The sequence below is a fragment of the Glandiceps talaboti genome, chromosome 15 (assembly GCF_964340395.1).
Source record: "Glandiceps talaboti chromosome 15, keGlaTala1.1, whole genome shotgun sequence".
Classification (NCBI taxonomy): Eukaryota; Metazoa; Hemichordata; class Enteropneusta; family Spengelidae; genus Glandiceps; species Glandiceps talaboti.
This window is the reverse complement of record NC_135563.1, coordinates 16,212,169-16,236,705: the sequence shown is the minus strand read 5'-3', so window position 1 is coordinate 16,236,705 and position 24,537 is coordinate 16,212,169. Positions and strand designations below refer to the sequence as shown.

The 24,537-nt window shown below is 35.2% G+C and overlaps 2 protein-coding genes across 2 annotated transcripts; both read left to right on the top strand.

Annotated features, from left to right (window-relative positions):
• Nucleotides 1-11,640, top strand: LOC144446659 (uncharacterized). The gene is made up of 11 exons (XM_078136474.1): nucleotides 1-93; nucleotides 2,210-2,321; nucleotides 3,109-3,276; nucleotides 3,902-4,039; nucleotides 4,127-5,008; nucleotides 5,389-5,612; nucleotides 6,153-6,241; nucleotides 7,240-7,540; nucleotides 8,556-8,717; nucleotides 9,343-9,488; nucleotides 10,136-11,640. Exons 2-11 carry the CDS (start codon nucleotides 2,276-2,278, stop codon nucleotides 10,380-10,382), a joined length of 2,403 nt encoding a protein of 800 aa, XP_077992600.1. The 5' UTR covers nucleotides 1-93; nucleotides 2,210-2,275; the 3' UTR covers nucleotides 10,383-11,640.
• A 3,869-nt stretch (nucleotides 11,641-15,509) lies between these two features.
• On the top strand, nucleotides 15,510-24,537 carry LOC144446640 (signal recognition particle subunit SRP72-like). Its single transcript, XM_078136452.1, has 15 exons — nucleotides 15,510-15,625; nucleotides 16,492-16,609; nucleotides 17,159-17,279; nucleotides 18,012-18,155; nucleotides 18,637-18,905; nucleotides 19,177-19,234; nucleotides 19,650-19,781; nucleotides 19,924-20,052; nucleotides 20,233-20,305; nucleotides 20,616-20,776; nucleotides 21,285-21,388; nucleotides 21,691-21,768; nucleotides 22,713-22,906; nucleotides 23,355-23,514; nucleotides 24,189-24,537. The coding sequence occupies exons 1-15, from the start codon at nucleotides 15,526-15,528 to the stop codon at nucleotides 24,346-24,348; spliced, it is 2,001 nt and encodes a 666-aa protein (XP_077992578.1). The 5' UTR covers nucleotides 15,510-15,525; the 3' UTR covers nucleotides 24,349-24,537.

Below are 24,537 nucleotides of genomic sequence, written 5' to 3'. Positions count from 1 at the left end.
TTTTAAATACCATACAGTAGTGAAAACACAACGTTACGATTTTAATATTTTTGTTTCCTTCTCGCAACTTTGATCTGGTGCAGAGTTGATCAGGTTAGTGTTTTCATACTTATATAACGACGTTCTGGCCGTGTTCAATTCAAGAATCGTGCAATATTTTGTTGTTTGGAAGGCCAAAGGACGGCCATTCGTCTCCGTTGGTCACTTTGAGTTTGACCTCGTTGAACCGAATGAAAGCGTCCTTAGTTACTGTCTAATAAAGTAGATTACACAGAATATCACAGTGATTTGAGCTATTACGTTATAATTTTCATTAAAATTAATAGTTTTCAATTTGTTTCTTCAAAAATAAATCTCAATTTTTATGGAGACCCTTGCACGATCATTTTATGAGTCACCAGTCCAGACAGACATATCAGTTATTACCATTACGTAACTTAGTATTTTAATTGTGAATGGCAATTCTTAGTCAAGCTCAAAATGCATCCGACATGAATATAGTATTTTATGTTATAGCATTGAGACTGAGATTTTGATGTCGCATAATCAGATTATGTAAATATAATTATTTTACTGGTGCAAGATACTATATATATATATGTAAACATACAGTGTACTGAACTAGTCCTTCTTGCACTGTGGCAGACAAGGTAAATCTGGACTTGTTCTGACAATGTCCCTAAATACCTAGCCCTGCTGCTTGCAGACATTGTACGGGATACAATTCTGACAATGTCCCTAAAAGGAGAATGATAGGACTGAGGGCATTGTCAGAATTGAGTCCCGACTTACTCCATCTACAAGCAGGTCTATACTGAAACACAACATTACAATCTATTTACTCCATCTGCAAGCAGGACTATACTGAAGCACAACATTACAATCTATATATGACCATGGATGTATTCCCTATCACTAATACATCCATGATATAACCAAACCTAATGCTTCATTTCTCCACATTAATCTAATCAGATTACACCATTCATTACACAATGTAGTTTTGTTGAAGTTTGTGGAAAGTGGTATCCTACTATCCTAGCTCTTTCACCTAAACTGCATTTGATACATTCTTGGCTGGTAAAATTCTGAGTAATCTACAGTATCTTACTTCACCCATTTGGTAATCAGAGAAGTTAGCCTGGATCGAAATCTGCCAACCCAAACATAGGAAAAGTCAGTCTGGATGCAATTTATGGCAGATGTTGGATGACGAGTGTCAATGTAAATTAAAAATTTAGAACATTTGTATTTAAACATGTACATGCCGTCACCAATACATGTAGTCTAGATATTCAGTCCCTAGACTCTTCCAAAACAGCATGTTGGCTAACTTATGATACATACATGTACAGCTGTCGTTATCAAGAGAAGTCATTACTGACATTAGCTTAGATAGCTTAGGTTGAGACAAAAAACTGTTGATAGGGAATGACCCCAACAAATCATGGTTGGTAAAAGATTTTTGTATATCAATGGGATGAAATATTCATGATACTTCCCGGTTAATAAGAACACTACTTTGATCTCGTACAGGCAGACTCTGCATCTGGACCAAGTTCATATCTGTGCCAACTTCTTCCATATTCACCAATTTGAGGTGACCAGCATTCTCTCATTGTGGTACTGAGACTTCCAAAGAGTCTCAATTACTCTTGTACAGTGCAAGAGTTTTCCACAATAAAATAAAATGTTTAATATTGCCATCCATATATGGAGTTAGTGATTATGAATAAATTAACAATCCTTGACAGAATGGCTACCTCCCTATAACTGCCACTGTATGTCAGTTCCATGGGTGGCTGCTTTGATCAGGTTTGACTGCACCTTGATTAGCCTTCATTCTAACCAATAAGATGTTGTGTTACTTGTATGCTATCTAATGTTTATTAACCTGCTTTACATGTAACTATTTGACTTGTTGCTTCTTATCAGTAGATATCCACAAACCATTTCTTCTAAAAGTCAAAAGTTGACAACAGTCAAGGAGATGTTGATAAGTCATTACCTTTGGTCAACTTTTCACTAAATTTGGTGTATAAACAAAACAAAAAAATGTGCAACAATAGAATATATTATAAACACCAGTACATGTATAACCAAATAAAATCTACTTTGATAATGATTTTTATTTTTTGAAAATTGTGAGATATCACTAGTATCAGATAATTTTTATAAGATAAATGAAATATGGTCTTATTATGATCAGAAACAGGACACAGTAGTTGCAGGGAATTGCTGATATTCATTAATTGACACCTGACTAGAATGAAATATGCCTGAAGAGCTTAAATCACCATCACCTAGGAGTGCAAGGGAGGGTAAGCACTTTCACTCTTTGTGTATATTAAAGTCACATTTAGGTGTGTTTCTAATTCTACATTTCTTGAATTCCCACCGTTTTAGTGTGTAAACCACATTTGCACATTTCTAACTGTTTACATTTCTTATAGCAAAACCATTTTTGGCGGATGAAGGTACAACACTACATGTAGTTAACACAATGTTACCGTACATAAATGTTTATAGAAAAGGTAGTCTGTAAGGTATGCTATGCAGTGACAGATCACCCTCACATGCAGGCAGCCAACCCCTTTCATGTAGTAGCTGATAGGTGTGGCATGTTGTATCTTACAGACTATAGAAGGTAGATTTGTACAAAACATGTAATATCAAAGACATTTATTAATATAATGCTCCAACCAAAGAAACGAAAAGGGGGATAGAAATTGTATGAATGTGATTGCGATAGTGGGTTTACTTTCACCAACATAATGTACCTGTGGATGATTTGTTGAAAAAATGCTCAAACACAATTTTGTAGTAATTTCTTTTTTATGAAAGTCTATTGTATGAATGTTCATGGTTTACTAGATGAAACATTTACGTGACTAATTCAGACAGCCAAAATATCAATGTTATTTTATACATACCATCAATCTTTTATAAGTAAAATGACAATGTTGTACTTAATTTGCCGTCTATTCTACATACAAGTCACATCGTCAATCAAGGATTATAAATTTATATACAATAACCAAATATAACTACAATCTGTTCACAGTTTACATATTAGACGTACATGTAGCTTTTTGTGGTTTTTTTCAGATGGGAAGTCAAGTCCGAAATCAAAAAAGAAAGAGAGTTCTTTTCAAAGAGAATTAAAGAGTACACTTAGAGATAGAAAAAAGAGAGGACTGTCTGCAGGATTTAGTGATCTAGATGTGACTGAAGATACAGAAGATAGCGATGATGGTATTGGCAGTGATGAAGATGGTAAGTAATGTCACCAGTTGACTCGATCTGCCTTTCATATCAAATTACTTACATTTTAAAAAGTGTTTCAAATTATGATATACCTGTACTGTATTTTCATCATGTAAAGTGCAGTGATATTATTATTCATATTGTATCGATTTATGCACTTGGTTATTAGATATTTCCCTGTGATTTCCTTTGTTCAGCCAAGGAAAATATGATAGACTTAAGGGTACTTGTTACTACAAGTAGTTAGGTGAGTAGTGACAAGGACCCTTAGGTCACAAATATTTTCCTGTTGAACAAAGAAAAATATTAGAGAATGATTTAATTATACCCCTGCAAGTTTACTTCAATAAAAAATAGTTGATTCTGAACAGATATGTATTGGTTCACATTTCAAGCACCACTGAAACTATTCACTCACATTTCAAGCATCACCCAACCAATGGCATAGATGCACTTTGCCATGATCTTTGATGTAGAACTATCCAGAGTATAGATTCTGTATTTTCACCTTGAAGATGTACACCTTGGCTTGCACTTTGTATAATAAATAGTGGTAGCAATATCAGAGTGATTATTCCTCGGTACAAAACTGTTATTTTACATAAAATAATAACGTTACTTCAAAACATTTCAGATTTATTGGGCCAGTTTAATATGACCCTACGACCTAAGAGAACTGATCGGCCTAGCTCTGCCAAACCACGAGGAGGTCCACTGATGCAGACAATGAAGCAGCCATGGAAACCACCATCAGCCAAGGAAGAAGATGAACGTAGTGAATCTTCTAAAAATATCAAAGGCTCTCCTACACCATCTCCAAGAATTAAGAGGGAGGATGGACATGAAAAAAGAAGCTCAGTATCATTTAGTAGCCCTAAAGAATCACCCAGGCCTTCTCCTAGAGTGTCTCCTAAAGTATCACCTAAACTTCCCCGTAAAGATGAACTGAGACAAGAATCTCCAGCACCCAGTCCTAGAACCCGCCGATTGACTGAAAAAGAGAAGACTTCACCTAGCCTTACACCGAGACGGTTTAGTCGATCACCATCTCCAGATGATAAAAAAGGTAGATCAACTGATATCTTAGACTTATTAGGTGATGACTTTGGTGGTGTTCGCACCTCTAAAAGTTCATCAACACCTAAACCACAACCAAGACAGCGAAGAGGAGGTCCAGACTCACCTGGCAGGAGTGATGCATCTTCACCTGGTAGAAGAGATTCATCTCCTGGCTATGATAAAAAGCCTACTTCAGGCTCACTTTTTGGAACCAAAAGGTCACCGGAGCTTCAACGTAAAAGTTCCAGGGATTCCAGTCCAATGGGGAGGAAAAGTCCTCTTTTTTCAAGTACAAAAAAAACAGAGAAAAGCAAGTCATTCCGAGATGCTGATTCTGATGATTCTGATGATGGGTATTACAAAAATAAAAGAGGTGTTGATAAATATCAACCAAGTGGCAGAAGAAGTCCACAGTCACCAACAGGTAGAAAAAGTCCTCAGACCACAGCTGGAAAAAAGAAAAGTTTTCTTGATGCTAGCTCTGAGGATGAGAATCGAAAATTTAAAACTAGGAGACCGCAATCACCAACTGGGAAGAAGACTTTCTTCCGGTCGGATTCAGATTCAGATGATGAAGGTATCAGAAGAAAAGACAAGACGAGAGAGAAAAAGAAGTCATTATTGGATGAACTGCAAACAGATGGGCCAAGTAAAAAAGACAAGAAAAAAAAGGAAAGTTCATGTAAGTGTTGACATGATTGTCCCATTTGCTTTAAATTCATTCAAACTGTACTTCTTTACTTGTACATTGTATACATAGATTTAAACATAAGATTTGTATTAAATTGAACTGTTCTACTAATCAAAATACCAACTATGGCATGTTATATACATTTACGTATGAAATTTTCATCTACCTTGTAACATAGAATTGCTGAAAGTGACTGGTTTGACACCAAGCTACATCAGTCTGTATTTTTGTAAGACAAGAGAAACAAAGTACTGGTTTCTTCCAAGCTTTTGATAAATAAAGAACCATAGAAGAGATACTTTGAATATGTGAAAAAAAATTCTCAGGAGAACTCTGAGCATTGATGTAATTTTACTGCCTTTTGCTTTCAGTATTTGAAACATCAGATGATGAAGTAAGTGGAATAACAGCCAAGGGACGACGTTCACCAATACAGAGAGATAGACGATCGCCTTCACCCCAGAACAAAAGACAGTCACCAACATTATTTGACTTAAAGAGAACTCCTTCTCCAAAACTGAAGAAAGATGAAGAAAAAGTAGATGATCTTTGGGCAAGTACGCCAAAACGTCCACCAAGTGGTAGGAAACCAAAGGTAAACCAAACAATAGTCAATTCAAATCTAGTCTAGAGACTATCTATGGCTTTGAATCTCTTCTGATGTCTAGCTAAATGAGGTCCTGAGATGCTATTTCAAATTCAAACAAAGCTACCCATACAGTCATCATGTCTTTGTTAATCGATCACAGTATTCTTCACATTGATAAGTTAGTGTTTATTGGTGGCAGTCCAAATATGGTACATTTGACAGATCAGGACGCTACTTGCATATTGTTTTCATCATTGTAACAGTTGGGGGTTTACTCGTTTGTATGAACAACTTCAATGTGGAGGAGAGAGTCTTTTCAGTTCGAAGCCATGGATGTCATCTAGACAATTACAAATCTCACTGTTCAGGGTATACATGTATGCATCACTTTTTTCAGATTTGGTTGTATGCTAGCTTAATTTGAAGAACTTGTTAATGCTCTCAAAGTTATAATCACACCAGATGAATTTGATAACTTGGAGATTACTGTGTTATGTAGATTACTTTGATGGGTTTTTTTTTTGTATGTGTGTGTCTCTCTCTCAGACTACTGATGACTCTGACGAAGAAGATTTGGGTCATTCCGGAAGAATGAGATATATTTCCACTGATAGTGATGTTACCAGAGAATTCAGGTATGTGCAAGTTGTATAATAAACAGTCATTTCTTCTGGTAGTGATGTTACCAGAGAATTCAGGTATGTACCAATCTGATTCAAATGTGATGTAGTGGAAGGCTATTTATTTACTACATTTTTGTTTTTTGCTCCAATATTGTACACCTATATATTATTTGTTCATGTTTTGGTTGTGGTCATCGCTCTTACATCTGAATGACTCCCATAGGAGTTAACACTCAACTCTAACTCATTGAGTAACTGACTCAACCAATGAGAACACATCTCACGTCAACATTTTTATGGGTACAGAACCTCAGAACACACTTCAAACAGAGCTCAAGCTTGAATGCAGGCAATTATGTTATTATTTTGGTGGGTGTATTTGTTTTCAGTTTCAATCATGGAGTGTTAAGTGTAAGGCATATTTTGATTGGTTATAAAATACTTGTGAGATTTGAATATTAACTCCTATGGTAATTAGCCAGATGTAGGAAGAGGCATTCACTCTCAGAACAAAAAAAAATTGACAATAACAACAACAGCAACAATAAACAAAGAAATGGAGGTAAATAAAGAAATTGAGTCACATTCAATACATCAGATTTTAATCAGATTGGGTATGTACAAATTGTAGAACAAATGTACTTATTAATGTACTCCTTACCATTTCTGATAGTATGGATGTTAGTGGTGTATCTTATGATATAATACTGTATTGTAAACCGATGAATGAATGCCATGATCATATCAACCACCTGAACCTTCTCACAGTCAGACCAAGTATTGTCATAGCATGGAATTTATGTCTTTCTGTCACTGAAAAATGTCATAATTTTGACAAGGAACCACAGGTGTACTTGAATGAAAACTGTGAACTTGACAATAATACACAAAGACAACAATACATGTATGTACATATTAGCTAGATATAGGTACATAGCAAGATCTTTGTTAAATTTCAACAAATTTATAAGTTTGCTAATTTTCTCAATTGAACCGAATTTCTTCTGCAGAAATGCCAGAGAAAGACCTTCAACAGGTGAGAGATCACGTGCTCGTACAAGGGTTATCAGACCAAAGGTTGTAACAAGGCCATCATCAGCTAGTGGCAGGTTGAATCAATCATTATCTGCTAGGTCCGATGGTAGTACCATGACAATGACGGCAAGGTCAACCACCCCAAATTTTGATGATTCAAGTTCAATCAGACAGGCAATATATGAAGATTGGTATGTACAAAAGATGGAACGTGCAAAGAAAGAACTACAGGTAAAGAAGAAAAAAGAAAAGGAGGAAGAAGAAAAAAAAGAAAAGGTAAATTATTATAATAATCTGAATTACAATGGGGGGGGGGGGGTGTTATGTTGTTGAAGAATCGGAGGACAGATTTATGGAAAATTAATTTCCTGTACTGACAACATTACACATTTGGAATTGTTCAGGTGTGTATCTACTCACTTTCTCCAGTGGCATACATTTGTTTACTCTGCATCCTCCATCTTAGAATCTAAGATGAAGACAGAATCAGTATAAGTATATGGATGTCATTAGATGAAGTCCACAGAGGTGTGAAACTATTCAAACAATCCATACTTATTGAAAAAGAAGTGTTTTCTGGAAACAACTGTATTATAAAGGTGTTATTCTCTGCCCGTCATAGTTCTGAATCAACAAACTCTTCCAGGAATGTGACAATGATTTCCTGAAACACCTCGTCAGTTTTCACAGGACACTGAAAGGAAATCCATACATTGACTTTTACTTAGCAGATCATTCACAATGAAGCCAGGGAGTTATAGTTAGACCAGGAATAACATCAGACCCCTTAACATGGCTGAAATTTGGAACATTTATTCCCAGTCATTCTGTGGGGGAACATTCACTTTGTTACAGTGGCTTATATTTCTGTAGTCAGTCATCACACAGCAAGTAATGGTGAGAGAATAGGATGATGTACAATGTATTATGTGGTGCTGACCAATTCAATAATATCTTATTTTTTCCCAATTTTTATAAGTGCTAATCATTTTGTTTGTTTCTTTTCCCACTTGTTTATGCCATGTCTGTCTATTTATATCTCTACCCACCTTCTATCTGTCTGGCTATCTGTCTGTCTGTCTGTCTGTCTGTCTGTCTGTATGTATGTATGTCTGTCTGTCTGTCTGTCTGTGGTGTGTGTGTGTATGTATGTATGTATGTATGTATGTATGTATGTATGTATGTATGTATGTATGTATGCATGTATATCTCTGTCCTTCTGTTGGCCGTCTCTCTGTTGGCTATCTGTCTCTCTCTGTCTGTCTGCCATGCCCATTCATCACTTTCACAGGAAAAGAAAGACAAAGAATTAGAAGCTGTGCTATCCTACAGAGCATGGCAGGAACAGAAGAATGAATATCTAAAGAAGAAAGCCAAACAAGAGGCTAAGAAAAAAGAAAAACAGAAGAAAGAAGAAGAGGAAAAGGAGATAAAGAAATATGAAGCTAAAAAGGTATAGAAGGGACACCTTGGTTTTTGAGATCATTTCCGCCGACCACAACTATCAAATAAAGACATTTTGTATATTATTAATGGGGTAGGGTAATGTTAAGGGCTATAGTCTATAATTAATTTTGATTGTTATCTTTACTTAAATTTGTTTCATACTGAATGATCATTACATAGTATTCCACTCGTAGCATAAAATGATGTCATCAGAATAGATTTACCCATAAACCCTTGCAGGAAATCCCCCAAAATGGTCAAGCACATATCAAGCACAGTAAGTCCTCTTTGACTGTAAGATACATCATGTGGTTCAGCCCTATCAGGCTTCTTTACTGGCTGATACGTGACACGAACGTCTGTATCTTACAGAGTATAAGGCCTCTGTACTAGATTCAAAGTTTATTAAGTAACAAGGTGCTAACACCCAAAATCATATGTTAAGTGGGTAGCAGTAATCAATACAAGTGTACTATTAGGCAGACTGAAAGTCTGACTGGACTTTTCCCTAAAAGCAATTTAAACCATTTTAAATTCTATATAGCTATACCGGTACTGGTAGTATTTGAGTAAAGTTCTCGTAATCTGCTTTGATCCAGTCTTTAACTCTTCTTATTGTATTATCTATACAGTTATTCAAATCATGGAAGGAAAGTAAAGATGAAGAACTTACAGAGAAACACCGTGAAAAGGTGAAACAAGAACAAAGGAAGTTAAAGGAAGAAGAACGGAAAAAGAAACTAAAACAGAAAGATTCTAAAAGTGCCTTTGTCAAATGGTATGTGTACATTTATCTTTGATGATTCCTTGTGTTCCAGGTGTATTGTACTGGATTTTTGTCCCTTGTCAATTTTGGGATCTGCAAATATATTGAGTCATCTTCCCTGTATCAGATTCATGAGAAATGTCAAATAAGCAATAATACTGAGGACCTGTCATACATTGATTCATACCATTCTGTCATCTTGGTTAGCCTCCACTTGGAAAAAGCCTCTTGAAGGGATGGAGGGTTTATAGCGATGGGTTCAGTTCTGTTTATCAGTCTGTCCATGCATGTGTCTGTCTGTCTGTCTGTCTGTCTGTCTGTCTGTCTGTCTGTCTGTCTGTCTGACTGCCTGTCTGTCTGCCTGCCTGTCTGTCTCAGTCTGCCTGTCTGTCTGGCCAGCTGTCTGTCCAAATCTGTTTCTTAACTATCCCTTAGCCATTTTTAAACTTGGCACATATGTGAGAGGAACATATGCACATCATTTTGTGTTTGTGATCTTGTTAATATTGGCTGAACAACAATCATTTTACTAAAACTCACCATGTATTTTACTTTGTCAACTTCCATTTGTTGTCCTCCACTATCACAATATGCATTGTGTAAAGCAGCTGTTTCAATTGAAATTTAATTATCGTGTTGTCTTTTTGGACTTATTTCAGGAATGAAACCAAAGAAGATCGCATCAAACAGAAATTACGAGAGACAAGGAGACAAGAACAAGAAAAGAAAAAGAGAGTAGAAGAAGAGAAAAAGGAGAAGGAAATGATGAGTACTAAAGCATATGACGAGTTTTTACTGAAGAAAGAGCAGCAAGAAAAAGAAGAAAAGAGGAGAAAGAGAACCATGACTCCAGTGTCAACGGTACCATTCAGACCAAGTGGCAGGACTGTGCCATTTGGTAAATAGCGCCATCTTGTGGTAGAATAGTGTAAATAGTGCCATCTTGTGGTAGAGCAGAGCCATTTGGTTTACACAGTGTCATCTGATGGTCTAACAGTACCATTCAGTAAAAGTGTCAGTCAATTGTAGAACAGTACAATTTGGTGAATAGTGCCATCTTGTGGTAGAACAGTATCATTTGGTAAAATAGGGCCATTTTGTGGTAGAGCAGAACCATTAGGCTTATCATATCATCTTGTAATAGACAGACTAAACTGTACCATTTGGTAAATAGCACCATCTTGTGGCAGAATTCTGCCATTTTGAAAACTATACAATCTAACAGCAGAAATCTGGTAATTACTGAATAGCATAAATTTGTACATAACGTTGTCATGGCAGAACTGTTGTCATACTGTACATATTTATTATACTCTCTATGCTGTTTGTAGTGTTTGTACATCATGTCATGAATAATTAATTTTATTGCTGTAGTCATATGTAGATTTGTAGTGGTTGTGTGAGAATTAGTGTCTTAATTTCCACAGCTTACATCATGATACTTGTAAGTCACAAAAAAACAAATATTGGCATCACATAGTTATATATGATTGTGATGACAGTTATCTAGAATATAGTAAGTAGAATTGAGTACTTTACAATTATGCTGCAGTTTCATAGTAAGGGTTTTCTTACAGTATAAGGTACATGTATATAACTATACACAGTAAGTCACCTGAAGGGAAAAAAACATCAGTTATAAATTTAAGGTTTACATAAAAACTGTTTGGTCAGTTTTTACTACATGTCACTTGAAGTAGTCTATAACTAATGATGCACTGTGTAGTTAGTTAACTTTGTCTCTCAAAGAAGGCGATGTTTAATGCCAAATCTAGTCAGGAATTTTGCCAAAGCACATACAGCAATTTAGGGGAATTATTCTTTTTTAAAAACTGTCATGTTTTTGCTAAGGTTTTATAACTTAGAGTGGTCAGGATTCCCAGTAATTCTGTTTCTTATCAATTTTGAGAAGCAACATGACTTCACAGTCAGTTATCTGATATACTGGTGATGCAATATTGGGTTTCAGTTGGTGGCCACTTTTTAATATAACTTGGCTCTTGACTTGTACTGTTATACTCAAAACCGAGACTCACCAAAAAAATGATGTTAGTGTGAGATATTTATTGCTTAATGTGTGTGAATGCATTTAGTGCCAACATGGTGTATATAGTTCAGGTTTTGATAAATACTTGTCAAAACTTCCAGTACACCCCACCCCCACCCCCACCTCTACCATATTTTATCAGTGTACAATACAGTACTTGGTTCATTTGCTAACAAATGACAATCGTATCTTGTTCTGATTGCAATATTATTTCATACATAGATAATGATTTCATGCTTTTCATGATGTTACAAAATGTTCCAAAAATGTCAATTTTCTGTTTTAATGTTTCTCAGAAATTTGTCACATTGTATGCTAGAAGTTTGTGATTGACGGGGAAAAAGCTAGGGATGATGTTGTCATAGCAACCACACATATTTGTTGTTTTGAGTAGAGACTCAAATTTCTAGCCTACATGTAATGTAAATACCAACTGAGTGAAATTGTTTGAATTGCCAAACCCAAGTAACATACTTTAGTAATCTATTGTAAGGATGTACCAATTTACGCACATATTTAAAAAGCAAAAAAAAAAAAAAAACAAGTTGTACATTCGTATGTAGTGCTGCTGTTATTGTAAACTTGAAGCAAACAATAATAGAAAATGAGTATACAGTTTTAAATTGTATTAATATTACTGGAATTGTTTATTTCATTGTTCACCTTAACAGAGACATTTTTCAAAACGTCTCAACTATTTCCATAGTCTGCAATACACAGCATATCATATACCATGTCTATCAACTAGCACTCAATCAAATAAAAAAACACATTAAAGGGACAGACACCACTATAAAGTGAAAGGGGTTTGCTGATGCATGAGGGCGCCCCATTATGCTGTCCTTACAGACTACTGCAATGTATTTTCCTTGATGTACATCTCTGTCACAATCAGCCACCTCTGACCTTTCCTTTCCTTTCCAAGTTCTTGTATATATATCTACCCAGTAGATATTAACAATATGTTTTTGTTATCGGTATTGTTTATATATTGTTGTAGTGGTTGGAACAGAAGTATCTGTAAATATATTGAAATAAACCCAAATTGTTGTAATATGAAAGGAAATTCCTTCTTTAATAAGATTCTAAAATGGTATTACTTTTGAATTTTTAATACATTTTTATTAGCGGAGGAAATAAAATAGCCATTGATTTTACTTTTTTTACAACTTTGATTAAAAATGTTGTCACATCAGACATAAGGCACTGAATACAATGTTAAAAACTTTTTGTTTTATTTTTTATTTCTGAATCTTATGATAATGTAGCTACCAAAATTTAAAAAGTATTTAAAATGTAAATTCAACTTTCATCCATTTACAATTGTAAAATAGAAGGTGTAGTATACGTTAGGAGGGTTTTGAAAATCTTTGAAGTGATGCTTGGTGGAATACTTAATATTTAAAGTGATTTAGTTTTCACAGAAGAAACTTTGTTTATCCCGTCCCCAATCTTGCTCGACTTCTCTTTACCTTTTGAAGTGACATACATCTTAGCTGAATGTGTTTTTGTCAGGGTTTTATTTTATTTTAGTGGAAAATGTCACTAGTGAAATAAGCAGGTCACTTTTGAGTAAAAATACATTTATTTATTCCGTGGTTGGAAGTTTGTTTTCATACAGTGTGGAGACTAGACTGTACGATACATTGTGTCTCTTCACTCTCACCAGCCTGAAAAAGGGTTGACCAATGTTTGAGGGCGCCCCAACACTGCATACGTTACAGACTACATGTATGTGTTGACAAACAATGTTATTGAACGAAGAAGTCATAAGCGTGGTTCATTGGCTCCTGATGAAAGAACATGTTAACATTGGTCAGTTTTGAACACATATTTAAGTTCCACATGTCAAGTTATATTTATCAGTATTGTCAGTAAACACAAGTTTGTAGGAATGTCACTATGTTTGTAGTAAGTACTTAAACAAACACAGCCTAGAGAAATGTTGTTGGCTTATTGTTGACTTTCTAATATGACAATCCTACATCAATGCCAGGAATTACAATGAATTATGCCATCGTTTTCGATGAAACACAGAACTCAGTTTTGAATTTGAAATGACCACCATCAGCTCTGCTAAAATCAAAGTGAATCTCACATCAACTAAGGTACTTGTAATTGGCTACCTTCCAGGTGGGCTGATATTGCATCATAGGTTCACATATAACATCCACTTAGATTTAGCAAAGCTGTTGGCAGTAATTTCAATTTCAAAACAGATTTCTTTCCCTCAAAGGGCATAATTCTTGTTGTTGATATAGGATTTGCTAGATTTGAAATCCAATGACAATTAGCTAATGAAGGGTCTCTGGGTTATCACAAGCCAAGCATAGCTTTTTACCATATTGTATAAAATAGACTGCAATGTCTTGACAACTAGTACTAGTACAGTATAGTTTTCACCCATTGTAAAACCATGTGTCCTTTTTGTGACAATAGGAGAACATTTTCTCAAGAAATCGTGTTGGCTTTCAACAATGTGTTCACCCTGTAGAGATTCCACATGTTCATTTTAACAATTGACATTAATTGACAATAATCTTGAACTATTGGTAGTGGACAGACAACTGTGCCAAGAGACTTGACTATCTGACTCTACATACTGGCTTGACAGAATAGCTCTTCTGGCTCACGACATTTTCAAGCCCAAGTAGCCAAGTCTCTGGGCTAACAGACAATAGATACAAATAGTACCTACAGACAGAATGCAATATGTAGTAAAATATCTAGTCACTCATATCAAAGTAAAGATTATGTAGATTATTTCATACAAATACTTCAATCCTAATGCTTTGAAAAAAAGAAGAGAAAGAATATTATAAATATGAAAAGTAAAGCTTTAAGTATTCAATAAATCTGTTAGGAAAGAAAACAATTAAAAAAAATGTATGATATATGAAACACAGTGTGATGTTACGTTTCTTTGATTTCCAATAATTCATATACAAGGAATGAAAATGTAATATGAATATTATATCATAAACATATTTTGTCTTTCATGTTCTAATACTTCATATTCTAAGATAGAACACTTCTAAGCTGTGTACATTTTTTTTTATCTTAGTTCGTTCTTTATACTGTAAATTTTTTTAACATGTTTTATCCCCACTTTATCATTTCACCTGAATGTAAATATTTGGATAAAATAGTAAATATCTGAGCACTCCAAGCTACAAAAAAAATGATCTCAGAAATAAATTTATTTCATTATATATTATAATATGTCTTTTGAGTGATTCTTTTATATTGTCAGTGAAAATTAAAATGTTGAGTCATGTGCGTGCATTTGTGCATGTGTGTGTGTGCATGTGTGTGTGCATGCATGTGTGTGTGCATGTGTGAATGTGCATGTGTGTGTGCATGCATGCGTGTGTGCGTGCATGTGTGTGTGTGAATGTACATGCGTGCGTGCGTGTGTGTGTGTGTGGATGGATGGATGGATGGATGGATGATGTATGTGTGTGTGTGTGTGTGCACAGATTCTTTATATTGACAGCTAAGAGTATAAAGTTCAGCAAAATATAGATTTCAAGTCTGTGTCTGTCTGTGTAATTATATAAATATGTACATGGTGAAGAGTGAATGAATTGTATTTGTGCATGATTAATATACATACACATAAATTATAGTATACCACTTCTGAATTTTGCCTGGCAGTGGGTATAATCATGGATGTATTAGTAATTAGTGATCACTAATACATCCATGGTATAATGCAGTCAACTGTGTCACTGATTTAGGATGAACGCGAATATTTTCCGGTGGTGAAATGAATGAGAAGTGGATATTTATTTTGGATTTTTGATAAATAAAACAACTTCTTTGACTTATGCTCTTCATTATAAGTACCATCAAGGCCATGTCTAAAATTATTCTATGCCATTGCTACCGGGTAGTAGTATTTATACTTCTGCTAGCGTTTAGCTGCAACACAATGTTACTGCATGAGCTATCAGAAATAAGTGCGCCCTCGTCGACCAACGAAATGAGGACTAAATCAAGATGGCGTCCACTGAAGTGAACCTCTCAGCGTTGTTCACAGATTTGAGCAGATGTGGCCAAAACGGGGACTATAGCCGAGGATTTAAGATTGCGAATAGAAGTGAGTATATTACAGGAGTTGAACTTTTACATACAACTTCAAACTATATCCGTTAATGATATTTATCGGGTCGGATTAATCAACGCGGACCATTCATTGAGTTGACTCGAGTTCGAGGAAAGACACGTTACCCACGTATTCCATGCTATGCTATTGCATAGGCAATGATATTCCAGCTGGAGCCAACTTCACAACTACTTCTGTAACTTATAGAGTTTTCAACCACCAAATGTATCAATTCTTTTTTAAGTAAAAGTAAACGAACTGTTGATCTATATATGTTTAATTCACACTAATTTTCTTTTCTTTTTTCATTTTCAATGTTAATCGAAATAATACATTGTAATTACCAATATTCTCTAGAATTTTGTCTTGGATGACAACTTTTTTTTTCGAACACACTGCAAAGAACGAAGGTAAAATTTCCTTTAAAAAAGAAGTACAGCAAAAGTACAAATAAATACAATATAAATAAATAAATTAAATTAATTTATACAATCATAGAACCACAACACATTGGGGACTTCAGACAGTTGTTCCAAATTCTCAGACCAGAAAACACTGACGAAGCCATGGTGGTTACCTGGCAAAAACTTTGATGAGTTAGTATTTCTTGGTGCAATGAGAATTTAAATTCATGAACTTTAATGGGCTACACGTTTGCATGATGCACATTCTGAATGTTTTCACTTGATATTATATTTTGTGAATGTGGTTGGTGCCGACCAGTACAGTCCCTTTCATTTTCTTTGGCACATCACCATTAGACACATCACAGGATTGAGAAATATTGTTGTTGTTGTTGTTGTTGTTGTTGTTGTTGTTGTTGTTGTTGTTGACATTTTGATGTTGATTTTATTATGCAGTATTGAAGGAGTCTCCAGGAGATGAGAAAGCTTTCCATTGTAAAATAGTTTGTTTAATTCTACAATCAGAATTTAAACAAGCCTTGAAGACTATCAATGAGAACCCTAAACTCTCCAGGTATGTTGAATACTGCACTAGCTGTAACTGGAACATTTGTTGAAATTGTTTGTCACATATAATGACTTAACCGTAAAATTGTAACCCTGAACAGCATGGAATCACCTGTGGGTAAACATATAACACACAATATGATGCAAATTATTAATCAAATTGATTTTGGGTCCACACCCAAAAACCAGTGAGTGCCACCAATGAGTCAAGATTTAAAGTTAAAATTATGCTTCTTATAGATGAAATAGACCTCAAATTGAGAATGTACAGTGTCTGATTAGAGGTATTGAGGTAGTCTGTTTTGTTGCTCACAAGTGATCAACAACACCTGATTGCCTACGTTAGAGAGAGAGAGTGGGAAAGAGAGAGAGAGAGAGAGAGAGAGAGAGAGAGAGAGAGAGAGAGAGAGAGAGAGAGAGAGACGGAGACAAACAGAGACAGAGACAAACAGAGACAGAGAGCGCGTGAACAACTTTTATTTAAATACTACAAAACTGGAACATCTGTGCACATCCATGTGTACTTGATTTGTATTTGTATTTGATTGTTTTTCAGTGATTTGGTTTTTGAGAAGGCATACTGCCAGTACAGATTGAATCAAATCAAACAAGCACTGACCACTATCAAGACAGTACCAAATCCTGACATTAGGCTAAAAGAATTACTAGGCCAAGTGGTAAGTTAATCCTAGTAGAGGATTGTTGTATTATCTATGTATCATATGACTGTAGGGTGTTAACATAAAGTTTAAAAGCATTTCCACAACAAAAGATAGTTTAAGTATATAATATTACTGGGGTATGTAATAATATCACTAGTATGTGCACAATCCAGTGCAAGTAATCACCAGTACATAATCTCTATAAATAAGAAAAAAAATTGAATATATAGCTTAGATTTTGCTGAAATACATCCAAGGTGACTATATACAATTTTGAGAACATTTCTTTCTATAAATTATCATATTATATTGTTTATCTGTGCACTATAATGCCTATTGATAGAATTCAAACAGTACAGTACTGTTCATACTGAGAACATTCTGTAAACCATAGCATACTATATATGTTAAGACTAGAGAACAATGCTTGATGTTGAACTATGATTGTTTTTAGTACAAGCATGCCATGTGGGTACTAGTCCCTCTTGCAGATGGAGTAAATTGGGACTGAGTTTTGACATTGTCCCTTGAACACCTCATATTAGAATCAAGCCCTGAATTACTCTGTTTGCAAGCAGAACTAAATGGTTGAAAGAAAGGCAAAAGATTGCAGCATGTGGTCTCTAGGAGTACTGTTTTGTAGTAGTGAGTGAGGGCCATGATAGTTATGTACTTTAACCTGTCCACAGCATTGGTATTTGTAAAGTGGTTTCCAGTTCTCATCATGCTCTGAATATTTTCCTGCAGTTGTACAGACTGGAAAACTACCAGGAATGCATGAATGTGTATCGTGATGTCATCAAGAATACATCAGATGACTATGAAGAAGAAAGGCAAACCAATTTATCAGCTGTGATAGCAGCTGCTCAGATATGGGGAGACACAGAAATAGTAAGCAATGTAGCACATTTCTACAGATTCCAGCAACTTCTATTTGCACACTAAGTGTGTATAACACACACACGCATGCATACACACACAACACATGCACACACACACACAAACACACACACACACACACGCATACACACATTTGCATGCGCATACATACACACACACACACACACACACACACACACACACACACACACACACACACACACAAAGTTGTTGACCATGCAAACCACTCCAGCTCAGCCTGATTCACAGTCTTGTAAGCTATACAAATGTAAACTTTCTCTATCACTCCTTGAGGTGAATTTTGTAATTGAACTTGAAAAACAATGTTTTGTCAAACAAACAAACAAATGAAGTGACTTTGTTTTTAATTCTATGTATATCAACCATTTGATTTTAATCATGATATTTCTAATCTATATAATATGAAAGCAATGCTTTGTTCTATGATATTTGAAATGTCTTTGTTTTACAGGAGGATCTTGGCTTGGAAGAAGACACATATGAACTGTGCTATAATAAGGCTTGCTTACTGCTTGGACATGGCAAGATCAAGGAAGCCAAGGCCAAGCTAGAGAAAGCACAGGAACTTTGTAGAGAGAGTTTTGAAGATGATCCAGATATGACAGAAGAAGACATTGAAGCAGAATTAGGTGTCATAAAAGTACAGTTAGCATATGTGTTACAACAACAAGGCAAATCTGATGCCGCCCTCAAACTGTACAACCATGTTGTTAAATCAAGGTGAGAAATTTGAACTGTTTATCATCAGTTTAGTATGAGTACAACCTTTAGCTTGATCTTTTTGTGTAAAAAATAAGACAATAACATCAGCCGCCAAAAGCCAAGAAATCTTATGATATGATGGAAGACATCTTCCTTGAAATTTTTCATAACTTTTACTGTGCATACATTAGCTTAGAAAAAAGTAGATTATAGAAAATATTTGTTGTTTTGAAAATTATGTATATGATATATAGTTATTAATAGTAAATATTTTGGTGTTTTATTTCAGACCTTCTGATATTGGACTTCTGGGTGTTGCCTGCAATAACATTGTAACAATTAATAAGGTAATGCATAATGTAATGTGTTTTGTATCTCAGTTTGTGTCACTTTTCTGTTGTAGTTTAGAAGTAAATCACTGAATGCGTTCATTACATGTGCTTAAAAGTATATACTGATGATAGTGAATATATGGTCTGAGTGAATATATGGTCTGAGGTTTGTCCACCATTGGGTGGGACCATTGGGTTTGAAACCAAACCAGACAATGGAGATTTATGTACTTACTTGATCAATGTCAATGTGATTGGATTAGGAAACCGAAATACTTGTTGACATTTTGTGAAAAAAATATTACCTTTACATGTATGAATTTCCTAATTCAAGTGTTTTGTCAGTTGATATGTCAATTGAAATTTTTTATCCCCAACAGAAAACCATCCTGTGAAGAAAAATTATATGATTTTCTTATTTTGATTTCAGGATCAAAATGTGTTTGACTCTAAGAAGAAAATGAAATCAGCCACAGCTGATGGGTTAGTTCACAAATTAACGGAACAACAAAGAACTACAATAGCTTTTAACCAGTGTCTTCTTCTCATGTACACCAATCAGGTAAGGTGACCTCATTTAACCTTTGACCTGGACTACTTAAGTTTGCCTGGCACTGTTATAAATCTAAGTTGCTGTGACATTGAGTGTAGAATGTTGCATTCGCGCCAATTTATTTTTGATTTTTCTTCATTCTTGTTAACAGTCTGAAGCATTTAAAAGGTTGATCAAGACATTGCAGACCAAGTACCCAGATAGCGATGTGCCATATTTGATAGAGACGGCTCAACTATGCCGAGAAAAACACGCCAACAAAGCTATACAACAGCTGCAGGTAAGCATTGACAAAGATATCAATCAATTAATCAATCAATCAATCAATCAATAAAAATGATTTCTACAGCACTTGTAAGTCTTATAGATTATTAATACAATGTATTATATTTTTATGAATATCAGTGATATTTAGGCTGTTACGACAAACATTTCTAAGTTAAATTTTGTTTTCTTCCAGAAATATGTTGATGACCATTCAGATGTATCCCTTAGGATTACATTACTGCTAGCACAACTACATTTAGTGCAAGGTGAGTAAAGTGATTTTGAAGTCCATGGATGGCTACTAGGGTGGAAACATTGTAGGACTAACATTTTACTATTAAGTCAGATTAGGAGCTGGTCATTCCAGGAATGGCTGGGGGGGGGGGGGGGGAACCAGGAATAGCTAGGATCTACTGTAGTAGGACTAAGAACTTAATTTAGCAGCTGGTCATTCCAGGAATGGCTAAGGGGTGGACTGTTGTAGGACTAACAACCTACTAAGTCAACATGTCTGACTTGTCTTATAGTATACATATATAAATGTAAATCTAAGAAGTGACTATGTTTATTATTCAGGTAACACTGGTCAAGGCTGTGAAGTATTACGTTCAATAGAAGAGCTACAGCATCAGCCTGGTATGGTGTCTGCATTAGTTTCTCTCTATGTGAGTCTTGAAGATATTGACACATGTATTGAAATACTGGACAGTGCAGTTGAATACTACAGAAAAAATCAAGTAAGTGTGCTTTACATTGATATTTTACAGAGTAGAAGAATGCCACAGCAAATCTAGTATCACATCATATTTCACTGCATCATACTAGACCACAACACATCACACCACACCACACCATATCATATCGTGTATCATATCGCACCACATCCCATCACATCCCATCCTGTTACACGACATTGCACCGCACCACACCACACCACACCACCTCATATCACACCACACCAGACCACATCACATCACACCAGACCAGACCACACTACACCACATCACACCACACCACACCACACCACACCAACACAAAACAACTCAACACAACACAGCACAACACACTACACCACACCACGTCAGAACCCACAACTTCACATCATGCCACACGACATCACATTATATCATATCACTGTACGCTACACTACAGAACACCACATTACAGGAATATTTGTGATATGTTCCCCCTTACATTTATCACTTGTATACACAATGCAAATACTACTCTGTTTTCTTGTCACAGAGTTCAGACAAGATTCTTCATGCTTTGCTCAAAGAGAATGCTGATTTTAAACTCAAACATGGCCGTTCACAGCAAGCTGTAGAAATGTTAGAAGATCTGAGGAGGTGAGTGTAGGTCAAAATGGGCCCAGATAGAATTTTTTTTTTTAATGGATACTTATTATAAAATTATAAGAACACATAATTTCATTTTAGTTCAAAATTATGTAGTGTTTATTAAACAAAGGTCAGAGGGTATTAAGAAAACATAACAAGAAGATTAAAATAAGACCTGTTCTCCATTTATTAGAATTAATGTCTTTATTTTATTTATTATGCAGTTGGAATGTGTCCTACAGCAAATCACACCCTGTCAAAATCTTCCAATGTATCTACCTAAGTCTCTATATTTTTGTGTTTGTTTTCAGTGCTAGTCCTGGAGATATACGTACTCTGGCTCAGCTCATATCTGCATATGCACAGTTTAATCCAAAGAAAGCCCAGGAGTATCCTTTGAAAGGTTACAATGAATACATAGAGAGTGGGAACAGTTTTGGTATTCATGTATGAAATGTCTTACTCATGGTGTTGTACATCCTGAAGTAGATTTATTCACATAGTCAACTTGTGTTTGTAGATGTATATTTTACACATTGACATAAACAACAAAAAATAACATAGGGTCCTTGCCCAAAATTAGAGCAGCAGTATGGTTAGTTGGATAGTTACTTGCATAATATCTGCACATATCTGTTATTTTACTATGTCAATATCTGTAGAGTCATACTGATATAGAACTCATTCAAGACATACTGTCTGTCATCATGAGAATATGATTAGCGTTATTGTTTGAAAATGCCACAGCACCAAAGTCAAAACTTAGCTTTAGTGCAAGGTGTCATCCTCGTTTATATACTGTTTACAGGTAAAATCAACCACTAACAAACAAGTGCAATGAATATTAAAGTTTAATGTAGGTATTGTTGGGTCTTTTAACAAAAAAAAATGATCCAGATACAACTACATCTCTGAGTGGAAAAAAGAAAGAAATAGCTTTATCTAGATATTTGCACATATTTGTCTTGAAGGATAGTTTCAATGATTTTATACATAAGTTGGTCTATTTATTCCGTATTTGGAGGCCATGGGCCTAAAGATACAATAGACAATTAGTACAATAAAGCAGTGCTATAAAGGCAATGAAACCATTACATAACACTGAAACTTTGGCCCAACAAGCAAGGAAAGCTTTTCTTTTCTGTAGCTAGGGCTACAAGAAAGACGTGAATGTTACCTTTTGGAGGTTTTTTCAAAATCTCTGATACTATAAATTTTACCGATACTGAGATATGGGTCAAGGGTATGGGGATTTCAGAGGCATGAATGATTTTACAACTGTCAAGTCATCCACAGTTTGAGTACATTTATGGTACTTAACTGAATAATACAGACTAAGTGAAGAGTTGCCATCAATAGCTGAATCCTCTGAAAACTTAGATCTGGAGAAATTAGAAAATTCACCATATCTCTTTGGAAGTAAACATTTGAAGAAGGCAGCAAAGGTGCCGGAGAAACCAGAAACAACGGAAAAGAAACCAGTTCATCAAGATCTCATACAGAAGAAGAAAAAGAAGAAGAGGAGAGGTATGAGAAACTGGGATAAATTCTGTGAAATACTATGTTTATAAGACAGTGTTTAAAGTCTACAACTCTACTAGTATATAATCTACATCCTGACAATCATTACTTTTCACCTCTTGAACTTCAACAATTTTATTCGTATGGTTATTGCTGTCTGCTTAGATAAAATTCATTGTGTTCTTCAGTCTTAATAGGCTTCTTAATACGATCTAGAAAGTACAGGGTATAAAACCCATATTTTTGTTTGAATGCATTCAACCTTGTTTGTATGTGGTATAATTATATTTTCAGAGCCACACAAAGAATAGAAATACATATCGATCTAGTCTGTGTGAGTTTTACTGTGTTGTAGTAATACATCCTAATGAGTATTTATCATATCTCTGACAACATTTTATAAGACCATTTGTGCTGCATAATACTGATCATAAACTGTGTTGTATCCTGGAAGGAAAATTACCAAAGAGTTATGATGCCGGTGTTGACCCTGATCCAGAAAGATGGTTACCTAGAAGAGAAAGGTCATATCATAAGGGCAGAAAGAAGGACAAAAAGGGTGGTGGGGTTGGCAAAGGAACTCAAGGTGCTTCAACATCAGCAATGGCAGAATTGTAAGTATATGATATTTCAATACACAGCGCCGTCACTAGTTTTACAACATGTACTGTTAACTTTGTGATGTTATCATATGAAAATACAGCTAAGTGAAGCTGGTCCAGTGTTAACATATGAATAGAAAATTATCACCAAACATTAAAGATGTTTGTTCTTGTAGTGTAGTGTAGTGTAGTGTAGTGTAGTGTAGTGTAGTGTAATGTTCATGAAGTATGATGGTCACATAGTGTAATGTTTATGTTATGTAATATTCATGTTATGTAATGTTCATGTTATGTGATGTTAATGTTGTGTTATGTTCAGGTTGTGTGATGTTCATGGTGTGATGTTCATGTAGTGTGATGTTCAAAAATCAAAAGTGGTCAAATTCAAAACACTTGCCGCAATTGTTTGGAGTTGTTGCAGATTACATGAAGTCAGATCAGATTCATATTGATATTGTTATTTATCGGTAGTTTCTTGAGTCTTTTGACTTCATCAAGAGGTTCAGTCCAGCGCCCTCTATGGCTGATTAAGTTCTATACAACTTGCTCTCCATGGCAGATTTTCATGTTAGGAACAACACTCTCAAATGGAGACATTTCATTAGCGGTAACTACACAAGCAATGTATTTGGCTACTGCAGTGTATGGAAATAACATGAGTTTTATATGTTCTTGTTATCATGTAGTGATGCTAGTAAACCTTCAAGCACCCCAAGTTCACCTAGAGCAGGTACAACTACATCAGCCCCCACTGCATCAGCTGCACTAAATCAACCTGGACCAAGGCAGAAAGCTGGCCAAGGTGCAAGAAAGAAGCAGAAGAAAAAGAAGGGTGGAAATTGGTAAAGGAAGATAGCATAAGAATGGAAAGTGGGTGTAAAGATTTACTGAAGTCACAAGGTGTCAGAGTATGATCATGAACAGAAGTTATATAGTGATGACATCATTGGAAAGACTATTATCATGCAAATTATACTATTATCATGCAAATGTAATTCTCTTCTGAGTGAAGACCATCCAGAAATAAACCAAAGT

Bases quoted from the DNA above. Each gene is read 5' to 3' on its own strand.
- LOC144446640 (XM_078136452.1), top strand. From the start codon at position 15,526: ATGGCGTCCACTGAAGTGAACCTCTCAGCGTTGTTCACAGATTTGAGC. The intron at 20,053-20,232 runs GTAAGCATTGAC...GTTTTCTTCCAG, and splicing joins AAGCTATACAACAGCTGCAG to AAATATGTTGATGACCATTC. The intron at 21,769-22,712 runs GTATCCTTTGAA...TGAATAATACAG, and splicing joins AATCCAAAGAAAGCCCAGGA to ACTAAGTGAAGAGTTGCCAT.
- LOC144446659 (XM_078136474.1), top strand. From the start codon at position 2,276: ATGCCTGAAGAGCTTAAATCACCATCACCTAGGAGTGCAAGGGAGG. The intron at 7,541-8,555 runs GTAAATTATTAT...TCACTTTCACAG, and splicing joins AAGAAGAAAAAAAAGAAAAG to GAAAAGAAAGACAAAGAATT. The intron at 8,718-9,342 runs GTATAGAAGGGA...TTATCTATACAG, and splicing joins AGAAATATGAAGCTAAAAAG to TTATTCAAATCATGGAAGGA.